This window comes from Mixophyes fleayi, chromosome 8, assembly GCF_038048845.1.
Source record: "Mixophyes fleayi isolate aMixFle1 chromosome 8, aMixFle1.hap1, whole genome shotgun sequence".
Classification (NCBI taxonomy): domain Eukaryota; kingdom Metazoa; phylum Chordata; class Amphibia; order Anura; family Limnodynastidae; genus Mixophyes; species Mixophyes fleayi.
Window position 1 is genome coordinate 123,602,650 of NC_134409.1, and position 18,723 is coordinate 123,621,372.

Genomic DNA, 18,723 nt, shown 5'->3' on the forward strand with positions numbered 1-18,723 from the left:
AGCCTCCAGTAAGCTTCTGCCACTGAACGACCTTAGGACCCTTTAAATTTCTTACCATACAGAAGAATCTGTAATTGCAGAAATGACAACACTGTTTCTTCGTGGATTTCGAATTGCCCTGGATTCACATGCTCCTCATAAGCTACTGGCAAGTTTCAAGGACTATAATGTGGATTCAATGACAATGTGTGAACTATCAGTGTTCAAGTGTGATATTGGTGACGTACAGTTAACCAGTTTAAAGAACAACAGCGGAGCGGAAGAAAAAGTTTGGAACACTTGACAGATGTGAGATTGGGTAGGAGGAATCCCAGAGCTGGTCAAAGGCCACAGAGAAGATTTTAAGGCAAGCATAGGAAAACGTAAAGAAACTGAATGAGCCATAGCTAGATAGATTGGAGGGTTGATTAAGAATTTGTGGTTTCAAGAAATGGGGCTTTGTTACCTGTAGACAACTTGGGAGTTTTGCTTTCTTTTGTCTGTTGACGCTCTAGTATCCTAAGAAGAAGGCGTCGGTCACCAAGGATACTGCGGATAGGTCCTCTTAACCAGCGCATTTAATTTCATCCACTCAGAAATGACCAACATGCAGAACTTCAGCTTTCGTAACACAATTATATTTTTTTTGTATTGAAAACTTTATTTATAATAAAAATAGCATTCACAGACTTGCTTTGTCTAGCTACATACATTGTGTTCTGTCCCATGTAAGGAAACCAGTACTGGCAAAGTCCACAATCAGCTTCAATCAAATCAATGTAAATGTATCAACTTCCATAAGTTAAATTAAGCAATGGCATGGACAGTGTTGAATCGATCTATGCATAGTGTTTAAAACAAAGATTGGCCCACTAACCTTTTCATCAAGACATAAAAGAACGCCATGGATCAGGTACAGGATAGGATGATTGAAGAGTGTATACAAGTGCTTTATAACAGACAAGCAGGTCCACAATATTGTAACCTAGCGCCAATCTTAGAACAACTAAAGCTTCCAAATTACTGGTATAGATTCTAATTTAGGAGGGAAAAAAAACCACCTTTACATACCTGATTCAGTTTACATTAAAATATATCCCCAATTCATATATTTTCTCCATTCTCAGAAATATGAACACTTATCACATTCCTTGCATGATTTTTTTTTTTTCATAAAGTATCTTTTATACAAGGGAAAAAAAGGCATTTTTGTTATTTTTAACAAGCTTGGATAATTACAATTTCAACTCTGTACACACAATGATTGGCCATTTTTTTTTTGTACAGTACCATAACAACAGTGATAGACTCGCAATGCTCATTCATGTCTGTATGAAAATATGTTTTTTTGCTGTTTTTATTCGCTTTTTTTTTTTCTTTATTTTTTTATACACCAATGCACTGTAAAAGCAGCAGATTCAGAGTTGTGGCAGAAATTTCGGCTCAGCTAGGCAGTAACGCAATATTGATTTGGATCAAGGATAGACAGCAGACAGGACTGCTGTAGAAGACTTAAAAATAAAAAATATATACTTGCATTTTAGGCCATGCATTGGGGACCTGTATACCTCAACATTTACAGCAGAGCACCATAGTTCCCCCATTTTGAATATAAAACAAAAAAAAAAAAAAAGTATTTAGGAGTGGCCAGCAGAATATTGTATTAACTGCTGGTCTCTAAAACACCAAATGGTCATCCAAAAGCACATTAGGATCCTGTTTAAACAATCTAGGTTCTCAATTACTATAGCAAGTAAATTTAGTAGGCAAGCTCTGGGAATTGCAGCCCGTACGCTACAGGTCCACATAACTAACCAATAGACAGTAACGTGATTAGGCTTGTGCGAAGTGTGCTTGTATATGTCCTTCAATGTATTAGTAGTCTAAGTTAACCTTCAGATAATTATCTCCCTTCCATTCGATCAGTCACACTGACTCTAATTTCTTCACAATTGTCCCTAAATTTCAGGAGTTCCCACCACCGGACCTATATAAGTCTAATTACATCAATTGCAGTTGCAGATAATTAACAGTCAAAAAAAATTTGTTAAACAAGCCTAGCCAAAAAAAACCAAAAAACAAAGCAAACTAACAACAAGAAAAAAAAAAAAAGCTGGCGATTTGCTTTCCAGTGCCATGAACACATTCTACAGAAGAAATGTCTGGAAATAAAAGTCCATAAATGAACATTGTCAATAAAATAGCTTCTTGAAGAACATGTCATATCCCTTAGGGGTTTACATTTTGGCAAATAATTTAAAAAAAGATACATCAAAAAATACTTTCTTTAATATACATCAGGCACAACACTCTGTAGTAAGGTTTCATCTGCATAAAACATGTCATGATACTAAAGGATCAATATGTGTTGGGTGTTGATCTAAGTAAGACACTATAAAGATTTTTGTTCTCAAAGCCTTCCTAGGTAGATGCCGGAACGTGACAGACCGATCAGATACTGAGGTCTGTGCTACATTCCTTATAGGGCTTCCGTCGCTGGACTGTGGGATGTTTAGAATTTCTTATTGTATCTTGTTTCAGACTATGATCATCCCGGTCTCTGTTGCTGGATTTTGGATCTCGGTTCCTTCTATCTGGAGATCGATCCCTTCTCCTTTCAGGAGACCTCTCTCTCCTCCTTTCAGGTGAGCGATGTCTTCTTCTGTCAGGAGATCTTTCCCTTCTTCTATCAGATGACTTTGCTCTTCTCCTTTCAGGAGAACTCTCTCTCCTTCGATCTGGGGACCTTCTTTGATCCATATACCGATCCAGTGACTTCCTTCTCCGGTGAGGTGACCCATTCCTTTTTTGCACAGGTGACCTTTCCCTGGTTCTTTGAGGAGAACTGTCTCTCCTTCGCTCATACCGCTCTCTCTCTCTCCTCTCCAAGGTATTTTCAGCACTCCTTGTCCCTTCGCTTTTCTTCTCCGGAGACATCTTCTTCTGCCCATTAACCGCCATCTTTTCCCCTTGCCTCGGCTGCCTTGCGTCTGGAGATATGTCCCTTCGGCCACCTTGTCCAGAATAATTTTTGGAGGATCCATTCCAGGTGTGATGGTCATTGTGCTGTCTGTTATAGTCCCTGTGGCCTTTAGGGTCTTTGACATAAGTCCGATTTTCCTCATGCTGTAATGACTTGTGAGTATTTGGTGGGTAACTGAACTCCAATGGCATGGGATGTCTCTCGGATGAAATGGTGTTCATTTTCGGTAGACTTTGTGAACTGGCTGTGGGGCTGTTCCTATCACTGGGCTCTGGAGAGGAAAACATACAATTAGTATTGTACATAGATACACATATTAACCTAGACCTCGTCTCCTTAGTTAGTGTCTGCAACACACATTTGTTAAAGCAGTCAGTAGAAGTATTAACCGAAGGCTGTTAATTTGATCTATTAAAAATGGTGTTTATTGAGTGTATATTTTAGTTGACGCACGTCTGCTTTGAATGTACATTTAATTTCTAGCTTGATTCAATTAATCACTTTTATTGAGCGGACCACAAGCTGAACAATAATCGGCAAATTGGCAGATATCACCACCTGTTTGGCTCCACAACAAGCGCGATGCTGGAGAACCGTCTGATTGACTACCAACGTGTGTAGCCAAACTAGAAAGAGATCATGACACTTGGGTCAAGAAGTAGGACCAGCCTAAGTGTAGCCAGCTTTAAACTTATAATAGATCTTAATCACAGCATACTGATAACCTTGTTGATTCACAGAAAAATATGAGGAAATGACAAATTAGTTTTTCAATATCATTTTGGATTTTAAGCCTAAATCTCTTACCGTTGGGCCCAAACATGCTGGAATTTCAAGGGAGGGTTGATAACTTTGGGCCTCCAGGAAGGTCCAACTAGCGGATCCAAAACTTGTGTGGACCTAGCGGTTGAATGGGCTGACCAACGTCGACTTTATCTGTTCAGTTACGCATGTTAGGACATTTGCCAAGACATTTGGCCAAGACTCCCCCGATGCCTTTAAGTACGTTACGGTTCCCAGATGTTACACGCAGGTCACCTGCTACCAAATTCTGCACCACAAATTGTGGCAAAGTTGCCTAGACACTACCCAGCTTAGACCAACACACAACACCATGACTAATTTTGCTTTCCAATTGAAAAGTCTAATTTATAATGAGAAAACAATAAAATACGATACGTAGTAGATCGGCGAACATTATGAGACCTGCACTTTAAGTGTAGCTATAAGTGTAAATTAAGCTTGCAAGCGTACTTTTTGGAATGTGATTGCAATGGAATAACAAGGCTTGTATGTTAAAACATCCAATCATGTACTTACATTTACAGTTCAGAGAAATGCAAGGTGTTCATGAATTGCTGTACACTTAGAAGGTTTAGCAAAGCACAAGCAATGGGTAATTAGGCCACAGCACAGAAACACCTAATATTGATTCATCTACAAACCGTAGTTTGATTTTGGCCCGTAAGGTAGTTGCAAGGCTCCCCGAGCTTGTCATTTCTCATACATGCAGCGATATTAGCAGGTATCATCGCTGAGGAAGGTATAGCCCCGCACCAACACAAGTGAAAGAGAGAGAGGGAAAGAAAGAGAAAAAGCAGAAGATTTAGAAACCCTAATACAACGAAAGAGGAAAAGGAGAAAAATTATTCAATCTTCATATTTCAGGATGGTTTATTTTGAAATCCGACCAGGTTGGCTAGATGATATCCAGATAAGGCTGTGAAAATTGCAATCTCTATCGTGACATAGGCATCTAAAATGTGATTATTATTTTTTTTTTGTTTTTAAACATACAAGACTATTAGAGCTATTTTTTTTTTCTCCAAAAAACAGGAAACGGATAAAACAGGATGCCAGGAAAAAAAGAACATTTACACTTAACAAAAAAATTATATATATATATATACAAGTCCACGGCAGACCACAACATTCAAATTAAAATACAAAATAAAAACTCATTACAAAAAAATGATACAGCCTTTCTATGTAACATGTTCCATTTAGAGAGGTCATATGACGGAACAGTCACATTTGTAATAAATAAGGTCCAAGGAACAAATGAACCCATTACGTTTAACATCTGTACTTTTTAGCAGCACAATTTTCAAAGTCTCTGACTTTCTCTTTTCTCCCCAAAAAAATTAAAAAAATAAAATAAAGCACATTTTTCGCTTAAAAGTCAATTGGCTTCCGATCTGTCAGTGCAACAGCCGAGGCAGAACGCCTCACAACAGGAGAATTCATACAGTGGGTACTTAACAATACAGTGCATCTTTAAAAGAGAAACCATTAAAGTAAAGGACAATAAAAATATATACAGAAAATAGTTGCCAATAGCAATGCATTTTGTTACAATTCATTGGGATGCTAATTCTTGCCGTCCCCTTTTCTAGCTAACTGGTTGAAGATGATAATACGTTGTGTCTATCTGATGTTAAGGACATTGACTAATTATCATCAAGGTTTCTGCTCTTGATCTACTCGTATTACATAAAAAAAAAAACAAAAAAAAAAAACATGCATTACAATGGCTAAGAAATGTAAGAGCCTTTCAATTATTTTATCAGTATTTTTTGGTAACTCTTAGTTAAAGGGGAAGTATCACTCTTTTTCTAAATCCATACGTATAATCGATGCTCATTATACTCCCTATACATTTCTTTTTTTAAAAACAATCAGATTTCGTGATCACTTACAAAAGCAACAAAGCAAGAAGCGATTTACATAGCCTGAAGGGGGTGCAGACAGCAATTTTCACACAAACATAATCCATAAGAAAATAAATCGAATATAACAGCGATGCCTTTTGATGTACGTATAGCCAAGACAGCAAACGTATTTGTATAGCTGGTAAGCCTGCTGATGTAATGTTTTAGTAAAGCTGGGTACACACTACAGGATGTTCATCTGATTATTGGGCCAATGACCGGATTAAGAACCGCCCGTCCCAATAGCGCACTAGTGTGTACGCTCCAACGATGAACGATTATCGTTACAAAGCACATTGTATTGTTTGATTTGACTAAAAATCTCGTTCAACGACAGAACGATGTCGTTCCAATTCTGCAGTGTGTATGCGCTCAGGACCGGCAGTGTCCATAGATCTCTATGGAGTGTGCAGAGTCAGGATCTTTTCAGCAGATGGTTATGACAGATGAAGAGCACAGATCTGAAGGTAAATCTTGCAAACCGTGTATAGTTTGTACACATAAAACGGCTGCTGACCGGGACTTTCCGTCTTTGATAAAATCATTAACGATATCTCATCAGAAGAAACTTTCTGTATTCTGTACCCAGCCTACGAACCCATTCTTCAGGTCACAGAGAGACTTGTGTATTTCTAGACACTACTGTTGTGTTTAAATTCAAATATAATAGTCGCTTGCTACAAAGATAACTCAATAGTACAAGTAAGCCACTCTTCCTCCATTCATTAATCTAGCAATCAAACAACAACATGCTGGATTGCAACTATATAGGAATCTGAGCAGAACATCGCTCGCTACTGTATCTTCTACAGAATAAAGCCAATTGTTTTGTGGCAATCTATTAAACCGATGCTCTCGTAATACAATCATTAGAAAACAAAGAAGATCCTTCCCCTTTAAGTTAAAAAAAAAAAAAAAAAATATAATCCACTTTGCATCTAGTCTGTCATATTTAAGCTTGTCAAATCTTAGCCTGCAATGCAGACTGTACTGACGTGCTTGTACTAATTTACTTGGGATCTATAGAGAGCAAGAGAAAGACCAACCAAAGACCAGTAAATCTGGTAGAAGCCACTAAAGTATATCAATTTGCAAGTGGTATGAGCAGACCAAGATGATCTATAGAAAGAAAAATGGAAGCATGTATCGAAAACTGAGAATTCTGGTAATGAAATGACCAAAACAGTTTTTATAGAAACGTCAAAGAACTTTGGTTGGGACAAGCCCTATATACACAATATGTAGGGCCTTTTCAGCATTTCCCGTAAATAGGAATATTTTACAATATATTGTATTTAATACAGTCTTTGCTATAACATCCTCTAACATAAAATAGAATTAAGTTCAGAATATTTAGTTCCCTGATAGCATATATTTGTTTCTTTACTCTGTCAATAAATTTTTCTTTTTCATTTAGACTTTGAGAGATAAAATCTTTCTATCTTATCTGGGTATATCGCTGCTTGGAAAAGCAGGAAAATGGCAATTCACCGACTTTATGCAACAGTGCAGGCAAATTAGGAAGAAGTCATAAAGTGTGTTATTCCCAGTAATTACAGTTTGTTGATTTTTTAAATGGCGGATTTCTTAGTCGTTACAAAAGGATCAATACAGTTTGGCACATTTCAACACAGTTGAGTTTTAACAAAGAGACAAGGTTTGTGTTTAAGTTTTTCCTTCACCAAAGATGCTACGTTGATTTTTTTTAATTTCCTCCTACCGAGCCCCAAAAGTCCACAGAAGCAAGAAGAGGTTGAGGAGAGCGAGAAAAAAAAAAATCAGTACAAGCGAAGCAATTTAATCATATTTCGCAAAAGTTGGTAAGACACTGGTGATTAAAAGAAAAAACGGTATTTCCTGCTCCAGATTGTTGACAGAGAGAGATCATTCATGGAGTGATGGTAGGAAGCAAAGGAATGTTTTCAGAGTTTGACCCACCATATTCTGGCACTGAACCATCCCCGCGCTTCAGACTCAGACGCACTCGCCGGCCGCCATTTTTAATCAGTTCAATTGCCCGAGCATGCTTCATGTTCTTTGTGGTCTCTCCGTTGATTTCCAGAATCTCATCGCCGACCTACGAGTGGAAGAACACAATGTTATTTAATTTACTGTATAAAAATATATCATCACCGTTTTATTTATTTATATAGCGCCACTAATTCAGCAGCGCTGTACAGAGAACTCATCAGTCCCTGCCCCAATAGAGCATACAGATTAAATTCCCTAACACACACAGACAGATTAAGATCAATTTGGTAGCAGCCAATTAACCTACCAGTATGTTTTTGGATTGTGGGAAGAAACTGGAGCACCCGGAGGAAACCCACGCAAACACGGGGAGAACATACAAACTCCACACAGGTAAGACTATGGTTGGAAGTCGAACTCATGACCCCAGTGCTGTGAAGAAGAAGTGCTAACCACTAAGCCACCGTGCTGCCCTATATAAAATAGAATTAAGATTCTACCACCAAGCGGAGGGGTTACGGTCAACTCAAGTATAAAACTGCGATTGTCGTTCAAACAGATCTTGCTCTCTTTTCCACAATGCTGCAGGATAATTCAGATACAGGTTCATAAGTACTTTTAAATTACAGACTCAAAATTAGAGAACAAAAAAAATTTCTACTTTTCTAGGTTTTATTCTTAAAATATATCTCAAAGATAATCAAAGATAACTAGCTAGGATTACAGTAGGGATAAGTCTATAATAAGTCATCCTGAGGCACTGCTTGCTAGCCCTGTTTCTAAATTATTAAAAAGTTAACATAATCCATTTCCTTGTAATTACGCGACATAATTATTTTTAAAAATCACTTATTAATTTTCTGTCTTATTGTTTAAATACAGCACTTATGAATACTGCATTTAATACATTTCACTTGAAGTAAGTAGGATCAAAGCCAACCTCTTATCGAGCTAGTTTAAACAAAAATCGATTCCCTCCCACTGGCTCAGACTTATTTATTAAGACAGGCCTAGGCAGGCAGCAATATGTGATCACTCAGAACTGTTGTTCACTCTGGAAGACAGTTAAGATGTTATGTTACATAGAAGCTGATTAAATGCTATATTTCAGTCATAAGGCAGCTGAAAAAGCCGTTAAACTCCCGTCAGCACTGGCTTTACTATGTATCAGGGGTAAGCAGAAGCTGTTCTAGATGGTGATGCTGTCATCACAGGACTCCAGAATAATGGAAGCTATATCGGTGCATAGAGCTGTTAATGTACAAGACATTTATGTTACTTCAGGTGCTGCAAGCCAATAGCCCAGATCTATGCAGCTTTGGACCTCAGTGCACTGCATTTATGACCACCTATAGTGGCAGAGTATTTTGAAACTGTACTTTGGTGAGGGACCCCTGGAGACCCAATGTGCAGATTTTAAGCAGTTGGTTAATTAGTAACACAGTCATTTAGAGTCCTTAATAAATGGATCCACTCAAACACAAGCAATCTGTAGTGCACTCATCATTAAACTCATCATCACACTTGAAGACTAATGTTTCGAACTTGTAGTCTACAGACAAACATTTATTTTTTTACACTTTTTTTTACAAAGTAGTCTGTTCATTAAAGGTGGAGTGGAAGTTTGCACACGTACCCTTATCTGCCCACACTTCTCTGCGGGTCCATCTTCTGCTAGTCGCAGAACGTAGAGATCCATGTTATACTCCCGGCCGCCTCGCAGACTGAATCCAAATCCTTTCGCTCCTCTGTCGAGTTCTACCGAGTAAAATTCTTGCTCCTGCTGCAAAAATAGAAAAATAGATCAGACTCCTATTGGCTGTGATTGTGAAAATGTATAGGTGGTTTTCCACTGTATAATAAACATTTGTCCTGGAAATGTTTATCCGGGTACATGTCCTTAGCTCACAGCACCTCTGTAATGCAAGTGGCCTTGTTTGAAACGAGAGGGAGGGGACAGGCTTAGCTAGAAATCTAGTAGTTTAAAAAGAAAGATGGCCACTACTACATTAATAAATGGGTGGAACGGACAGGTAATTACAAAAGAAGGACTGTTCTAATACTGCCAACCAAGATGATATATATAATATATATCATCATCACCACCACCATTTATTTATATAGCGCCACTAATTCCGCAGCGCTGTACAGAGAACTCACTCACATCAGTCCCTGTCCCATTGGGGCTTACAGTCTAAATTCCCTAACACACACACACACAGACAGACAAACACAGACTAGGGTCAATTTGTTAGCAGCCAATTAACGTACCAGTATGTTTTTTGGAGTTTGGGAGGAAACCGGAGCACCCGGAGGCAACCCACGCAAACACAGGGAGAACATACAAAATCCTCACAGAAAAGGCCATGGTCAGGAATTAAACTCATGACCCCAGTGCTGTAAGGCAGAAGTGCTAACCACTATGCCACATACATACACATATATATATATATATATATATATATATATATATATATATATATATATGTGTGTGTATATAGCTATAATATACAATATATATATATATATATATATATATATATATATATATATATATATATATATATATATATTTATATATACACATACATACACACACACACGTAAATACATATATATCCCTATCTATCTCTATATATATCTATCTTTATCTATCGGTATCTTTACATATCTATATATCAGTCTATATATCTTTATCTATCAATATATCTATATATCTATATCATACTTGCCAACATTTTTTTTTCCTTTTCCGGGAGATGCCGGCTGGGACGTGGGCGTGCAGGGGGCGGGGCTGCGAAATCGCGTCATTTTGGCCCCGCCCCCGTGACGGAATGACGCAAATCGCGTCATTTTACAGTGGGGGCGGGGCTAAACGCCGCGATTCTGGGTGAATCGCGGCGTTTAAACTAAATTTTTCCCCCTTCCTATCAGGGAGATTGCCACACTCGTCCGGGAGACTCTTGCAAAATGCGGGAGTCTCCCGGACAATCCGGGAGAGTTGGCAAGTATGATCTATATGTCTGTCCACAAGAAATATCTTTAGATCCATATGGAGTCTGCTGTATATAAGAGGAGTGTAATAAGATCCTTAGTCTTAATGTGATTTGAAAGCCAAATAAAGGTCTCAAAACATCATTACTACAGACAAAACAAGCTCTGATCTGTCTAGAATTACTCTGCAAATCTAAAAAGTCAATATTATTGTCCTGGAATAAAAATGAAGTTAATAGATCCATAAACTGCAGTCAATAACATGTAGATAAATATTGAAAAATAAAGTAATAAAAGAGTGATAACATTATACCATTATGTACTAGGAGCTCTTTTATCCATCTCCTGTAGAAGGATATAATAAGCCATTGAGCTCTTTATATATGGAACTCAATGATGACTAGTAACAGACGTCTAATTTACATTATCCCATATATCGTTAAACACCTTGGACGATCAGCCATGCTTCCTATGTTATAAATAGCTGCCTGATACAAGACGGTCTCTTTCTAAAACACCAGTAAGAATATTTCCCAGCAATGAAATAAATAAAATATCTGTCACATCCCGTTTTGTGCAATGCTCGTTAAACTGAGTTACGGCTCTTTATCTGCACACTTGAGCTACCACTTGAAAAGCGTCTTGGATGAAGCGAGCACAATATCTGTCCCCGACCTGATAAATGTGCTATGAAAAATTCCATAACCAAGCGCTTTTTGGGGAAATATATTCTATGCCCAACGTATTGTACTGAAACCCATTTTTTGCAATCATTTTGTTTGTTGCTAAAGGGTAAGGCTTATCAGGACGCTGCAAAACGTAATATGAGCTGGCTTTCCGCTGGGATAAAAAGAAATTGAAAACTAACTATGAACATTCCTGCAGCTCCTGTTCAGGCATTTATAGAGTATCTGATATTATTATTGCTGCTTCTGAATGGCTGTACAACACACATTGTATGTTTTATTCACAGGCTTTAAAAGGCCCCCTAACCTCAAAATACTGTTTAAAGTGGAACTCCAACAAGCTGCTTATTTCTATTCCGTCATCCCCTGACAATGGTTTCCGTAGTAACAATCAAAATAAAAACCACTCTTATCCTTACGGTTTTGTGACTGGCTGTTCTTGTGACAACCAGATGAGTCAACCAATCAGAAAACAGCAAGATAGAGGGCATTTGTCAAATACACAAATCGCCATCAAGAGGCAGCAGCTTCTGATTGGTCCTTCGGAGCCTTCACCTGTGGCCTCCCAGATCCTTCCTGCAGATGTGTTTATTAGAGCTTGTAATCCTTGTTAAAAATCCCTGCTGATATGTTATTACAGATAGGTCTCTATTTCTTTGATTATAGTTTAACTTATTACTGAGGTAATTGTAATGTCCGGCCCTCCTGAAATGTATCAGACTCCCTATCGCTGGGTGAGAACACCTTAGTAAAATCTTTTGTCCTAAGTGGTAGCGCAGCTTTAAGCAATACTGCGTTCACGCTGCTGCCTCGGCCATATCCCGGGTATATGAACCCTGTATATTGCCGGGTAACAGAGCCTCCTACACTGAACCTGGGTCTGCCCGGGTCTCCCTGGCAACATCTCAAGAGGAGCTTTGATTGGCTCCTCCTGTGATGTGGGGTTTGTTTTTTTCTGCCTTCTAATACCTGTCAAGAGTTGAAAAACCCGGTTCTCACCATTCAGACTGGTAGCTAACCGGGTCGGACCCGGGCAAAACCTTACAAAAGACCTGGGTCTAATTCCGTGGTCATCCGACCCTGGAAAGATGAAGGGGACCTATTCACACTCAGCCTTGGCCCTGCTCGTCGGGGCTCCCCCCGGCAATAACCCGGGTTTTTAAGGCAGTGTGAACGGGGTATAAGTAAGTGAACAATCCATCCGATAGAAGAGACTACTCTGTTTCATTCAAGGTGCAGCTTGTCCTCTAGGACACCAGGTAGCTTAGATAGAGTTTGCTCTATACTTCCTATCAAGGTATCATTACTAGGGATAACTACAATGGGTTAGGCCCCCTGTGGAAGTACGCCCAGACAAGATGCTTTTTTATTAAAACAGCAAGAGAACACAAATAAACTTGTTTTTTCAAATACAGTTCGGTATAAATCTACAAGAATTAAATACAACAATGAGCTGAACATGTCAGAGACTCGTTATAGCCACACTTTAAGTCTTTGCACGTTTCCTGCAATTAGACGCAGCATTGGCAAATCCATTTTGCTGCTCGTGACTTTTACATGGATTAATCCCATAATGTTGCACAGCTTCCAACATTTAAAATTCCCAAAGAGGGATACTTAAGTTTTACTACAAACAGAAGAATTTTAAGCTTGCACCGGTAAACACTATACCTCTGCTGATCTACAGATAAAAGTTAATACGCAAGACTACGAACCCCACAAATAATTATAATGTCCAAAAATGCAATGTGGAAGCCATTATATTACATTTACAAAACTGACATTTTTGGGAGCCAATAGATGATCTTAGAAATATAAACAAGAAACACAAAAGAAATGCAAGGATTTCCTGTCACTGAAAGCTGAGTATATAACAACAGCATTTGTGAAAAATGTTTTCGTTTTTTTCCTTCTCTCCCATAAAAACGCAGTTTTTCTTAACCAGGTGTTATCAATATATGTTGATGATTTCCTACAATTTTTCAGTTTTAAATAATGAAATAAACACTACTGTGAGGTCATTATTCACAATTTGTACGATCCTAAAGCAGTAACTGTATAAAGAAAAGACATACCCCTTGCAGGGAAGCTTCCCAACTCGGAAACTATTTTTCGATGTTACATTTGTACTATCATTAGTAGAAGCTGCTTTACTGTTTAACCGTCAGGCTATAAATCAACACAACCACAGTCCAACATAAAACTCCACATACAATACATACATACTGCATAAATATAAACATCCTGAATATATCAACAAGGGCAGGACTGTCTTTTCCATAGAACCATAGATATATCTATAAATTGCGGATGAAACTGCAAGGCTGGGTGCACACTACAGGATTTTCGCCCAACTATTGGGTCAATCGAGTGATAAACGAAAGTTCATGCCACTAGCGCATAAGTGTGTGTACTTGAACGATGAATGACAATCGGTCCAAAATACTGATCGTCATTTCATTTGATCGTTCAGCAGAACTATAAATCTTGTTCCAATTCTGCAGTGTGTACGCACTCACAATCAAGATCTCCATTGAGTTTACAGAGTCATGATATTTTTAGCCAAAGGTTATGACAGTTGAAGTGCACAGATCTGAGGGTAAATATTTTAAAACATATATATTGTGTACGCATGAATCGGCATGGTAGATTCATGCATACACACTATATACACAGTCGTTGGTACAATCGTCGTAGAGAACACATTGGTCGGGAAATTCTGTAGTGTGTGCCCAGCCTAACTCTTTTATACACAGTTTGTCAACAATTTCGCACATGTCTCCTCACCTGTGTGGTTGGTGGGGTTTTAAATTCAAACTGGGGCTCTTGCTTTGGTTTTGTGTTGTTCCTGTAATTTAAAAAAAAAAAAAAAAAAAAAGTTATATAAAAGAAGATTTCAACACAAAGCAGCTGATTTGCTTTAACAAAAACCATCATGGAGGAAGATAATTATTTGTCATTACGAAATCTTACTTTGTTTCCTGGTTTAATGTCTGAGGTGTGTGCGTGGTCGTAATTGTGGCGATCTTCTCTGCGTTGGTCAATAATGAAGCGTTGGAGGATTCTGCAAAAAGTGGAAACATTTCTCAGCTTCAAGACACGTGGGTAACTTTGCATCGATTTATTAAATAATTGCAGCAATTATGTGGTTTATTTATCATAACACAACTATTATATAGAAAAGTAGGTTATTGAACTCCAAATACACAATTGGAAAGTGTTTTAGTAATTTGAGCTATTGTGAAGGAGAAAAGTCATTGCGTTATGTCTGGTGTTTGCTGTTGCAGCAATTTTACACTGTCGCTAGTTCCTAGTGAATCGATGAATGAATATTGGAGCGACTGTTTAACTGGCAACACAAGGTACTTGCCCACTCTCACCGACTGTCCAGGAGACGCCCAAATTCTGGGCAGGTCTCCCGGAAGGGCAGGCCATTCTCCCGCACACTCCCTTGTGACGTGGACAGAATGGGGACCTCGATGACGCAATCCTCCCCACAAAATTACACTATCACTGGGGGCAGGGCCATAATGACAATTCACCGTGCACACACCCCTTCCCAGCTGCCACTTTACCGCCCCTCCAAGAGATACAAAACCAAACATGACAACTCTGCAGCACACACATTATGCGCTACCTCATCTCGTGTCCTTAAGCAACCTGGCAGCTTCCTGTACACTTGTATCAGTGTTTGTAATTAAAACTAAAATGCAGGCTGCCTTATATAATCTACCTAGCTGTAATGTTCACATACTTATTGTGCGCTTCCTGGCAACTGAGGTGCTCAGTACCCAAATGACCTGACCACCGAAATTCAAATTTGACTGTAACTTAAAAGACACCTTTCAATAAATCCACTCTGTGTGATACAGAGTAACAGACAGATTTACACTCCACATACAAAACTAGAAAACAACACAACTCAGTTGATCAGTAATAAAATCACAAATTGTGATGGAAAAACTAGGGACTGTTCCTAGAAATTGTGGGCAGCTGAAAACGTCAATGTTACAAAGGTACGTAACAGCCCGTGAACACAGCAGGAATGGCAAAGTGACACTGGGATTATTACAGAGGCTATTCTCTAGTGTGCAGAAAACTTCCTGTTATTACAAGCAGGCCGGGAATTAATAGGCATCTCTCTCCCTAAGTCAACTATTGACTACGAACACAGAGACGGAGCAATGCTTGCCCATTCCTCAAGATTAAGTTGGGTTAGGCTAGTTGGGGTGTAACAATAGATAGCAAACTTGAGGTTTTGCAATAATCTGTCAATGGAATTAAGGCTAAGACTCTGACAAGGTCACTCCAGGATATATCTATTTCATACATGCCAAATCTCCCCGAATGTCTCCCTGAAATAGGGGTGATCTCCCTCACTCCCTGAAGAGTCTGGCATTCTCCCTGATGCTGAGCCAGTACAAGACGTGGTTGGCTTCGCCATCTGAGGCATGATGACACAGTTCAGAAATTGTGTCCTATGTCCATGTATTGATGCCTATGGAGGTGGCCATTTTCATGGAGACCAAGATTTAATCAAAGACTGACAGGTAAGACAACATGACTTCAGTAATGGAGACAGAAATGTAAAAGACACTTCAGTCTCTAGAGATTTATTAGCTGCTTTTCTTTAACGCATAGTTGCCTACTCTCCCGGAATGTCCGGGAGACTCCCGCATTTCTGGGAGACCTCCCGGGAGAGCAAGGCAACCTCCCGGTTCTCGTCCTCGCAATAGATAAGTGGCTGGGGTGGGGGGTGGGGGAAGCTTAATGACGCAAATATCGTGTCAAATTATGCGATTCGTCAAGCCCCGCCCACCTCCCCCCGGGATCTCCCTGAAGCCAACGCAGCAAAAGTTGGTAAGTATGATCTATTTTCTTCAATTTAACCACCCCAGTGTTGCGCTTGTAGTGTGCTCTGGACACTGAGTTGCTGAAAGTCAAACTTTTTCTCAGTTTAGGAGGGTAGAAGATTTCTGTCCAGGATTTGTCTGTTATGTGCCCCATGAATCTTCCCATCGATCCCGACAAGACTGCCAGGAGGGGATGGTGTTACCTGGCTGGTACGCAGTGTTTGATTTGCACCATATGGACCTCTAAGCATTCATTTAGTGGTCAGACCATAGGTCTCTCTGCTACATCTTTGCAGTATCTTCTACATAGCATTTTGCAAACTGTTCACTGGCTGCAAGAATATGTTTTCTTTCTTTTCCTGCCATAAAGGCCTCTTTTCCTAGGAGATGTTGGTCTATGTACATTATTTCCCATCACATTCACTGTATTTCATTCAATGTCACAATTAGCCTCAAAGTTAAAATGTGAAAAAATGTGTTGGGGTGGGTGGAGGTCTTATGAAAGGTCTTTCAAGGCACTGTATGTGTTGTATACAGATGGGATGTTGTGGAGCTTGGGGCTGTGCGGCTCTGTGGCACTATGGTGGCAGGGGGCTGCACCAGTATCATAGGGCAGCAGGAAAGATAAATCCGGGCCGGTCTACATGGAGCCGTTCTGAGCCCCAAGTGACTGATACCAGCAGTGTATGACGCAGAGTGCAACATAACAAACTATTAAGAGTATTGTTATTGTAAAACACTTACATACACATGTGTGAATAGTACAAGAAGAATTTTATGACAAGACCGATAGATACTAGATAGATCTGAGAGAGAGCGAGAGCGGAGAGCGGAGAGAGCGAGAGCGGAGAGAGCGAGAGCGGAGAGAGCGAGAGCTGAGAGAGCGAGAGCTGAGAGAGCGAGAGCTGAGAGAGCGAGAGCTGAGAGAGCGAGAGCTGAGAGAGCGAGAGCTGAGAGAGCGAGAGCTGAGAGAGCGAGAGCTGAGAGAGAGCGAGAGCGAGAGCTGAGCGAGAGCGAGAGCTGAGAGAGAGCGAGAGCGAGAGAGCGAGAGCTGAGAGAGCGAGAGCTGAGAGCGCGTGAGCGAGAGCTGAGAGAGCGAGAGCTGAGAGAGCGAGAGCTGAGAGAGCGAGAGCTGAGAGAGCGAGAGCTGAGAGAGCGAGAGCGAGAGTTGAGAGAGCGAGAGCGAGAGCTGAGAGAGCGAGAGCTGAGAGAGCGAGAGCTGAGAGAGAGAGAGCGAGAGCTGAGAGAGCGCGAGAGCTGAGAGAGAGAGAGCGCGAGAGCTGAGAGAGAGAGCGCGAGAGCTGAGAGAGAGAGCGCGAGAGCTGAGAGAGAGAGCGCGAGAGCTGAGAGAGAGAGAGCTGAGAGAGAGAGAGAGCTGAGAGAGAGAGAGAGCGAGAGCTGAGAAAGAGCGCGAGAGCTGAGAGAGAGAGAGAGAGCGCGAGAGCTGAGAGAGAGAGAGCGCGAGAGCTGAGAAAGAGCGCGAGAGCTGAGAGAGAGCGCGAGAGCTGAGAGCGAGCGAGAGCTGAGAGAGAGAGAGAGAGAGCGAGCGAGAGCTGAGAGAGAGAGAGAGCAAGCGAGAGCTGAGAGAGAGAGAGCGAGCGAGAGCTGAGAGAGAGAGAGAGAGAGAGCGAGCGAGAGCTGAGAGAGAGAGAGAGAGCGAGCGAGAGCTGAGAGAGAGAGAGAGCGAGAGCTGAGAGAGAGAGAGCGAGCGAGAGCTGAGAGAGAGAGAGAGAGAGAGAGCGAGCGAGAGCTGAGAGAGAGAGCGAGCGAGAGCTGAGAGAGAGAGAGAGCGAGCGAGAGCTGAGAGAGAGAGAGAGCGAGCGAGAGCTGAGAGAGCGAGAGAGCGCTGAGAGAGAGAGAGCGAGCGAGCGCTGAGAGAGAGAGAGCGAGCGAGAGCTGAGAGAGAGGGAGAGAGCGAGCGAGAGCTGAGAGAGAGGGAGAGAGCGAGAGCGAGAGCTGAGAGCGAGGGAGAGAGCGAGAGCGAGAGCGAGAGCTGAGAGAGAGAGAGCGAGAGCGAGAGCTGAGAGAGAGAGAGCGAGTGCTGAGAGAGCGAGAGAGAGAGCGAGCGAGAGCTGAGAGAGCGAGAGCTGAGAGAGAGAGAGAGAGCGAGAGCTGAGAGAGAGGGAGAGAGCGAGAGCTGAGAGAGAGAGAGAGCGAGAGCTGAGAGAGAGAGAGAGAGAGCGAGCGAGAGCTGAGAGAGAGAGAGAGAGAGCGAGCAAGCGCTGAGAGAGAGAGAGAGAGCGAGCGAGAGCTGAGAGAGAGAGAGCGAGAGAGCGCTGAGAGAGAGAGAGCGAGAGAGCGCTGAGAGAGAGAGCGAGCGAGAGCTGAGAGAGAGAGAGAGCAAGCGAGAGCTGAGAGAGAGAGAGCGAGCGAGAGCTGAGAGAGAGAGAGAGAGAGAGAGCGAGCGAGAGCTGAGAGAGAGAGAGAGAGCGAGCGAGAGCTGAGAGAGAGAGAGAGCGAGAGCTGAGAGAGAGAGAGAGAGCGAGAGCTGAGAGAGAGAGAGAGAGCGAGAGCTGAGAGAGAGAGAGAGAGAGAGAGAGAGCGAG

General features: G+C 41.1%; 1 protein-coding gene across 21 annotated transcripts in view; it reads right to left on the minus strand.

Moving 5' to 3' along the window:
- Positions 1 to 601: 601 nt before the first annotated feature.
- Positions 602 to 18,723, minus strand: part of MAGI1 (membrane associated guanylate kinase, WW and PDZ domain containing 1) — a 364,494-nt gene continuing 346,372 nt past the window's right edge. For 11 of the 21 annotated variants that reach the window (XM_075183386.1, XM_075183387.1, XM_075183392.1 and 8 more), the window contains 5 exons: positions 14,298 to 14,388; positions 14,112 to 14,172; positions 9,281 to 9,427; positions 7,612 to 7,750; positions 602 to 3,233 (listed from right to left, as the gene is read on the minus strand). In XM_075183386.1, the coding sequence (XP_075039487.1) occupies positions 2,431 to 3,233; positions 7,612 to 7,750; positions 9,281 to 9,427; positions 14,112 to 14,172; positions 14,298 to 14,388 (1,241 nt within the window). In that variant the 3' untranslated portion in view covers positions 602 to 2,430. Of the gene's footprint in view, positions 3,234 to 4,407; positions 4,497 to 4,618; positions 7,751 to 9,280; positions 9,428 to 14,111; positions 14,173 to 14,297; positions 14,389 to 18,723 lie in introns of those variants that run through there. The other 10 variants (XM_075183397.1, XM_075183396.1, XM_075183389.1 and 7 more) reach the window with 4 other exon arrangements.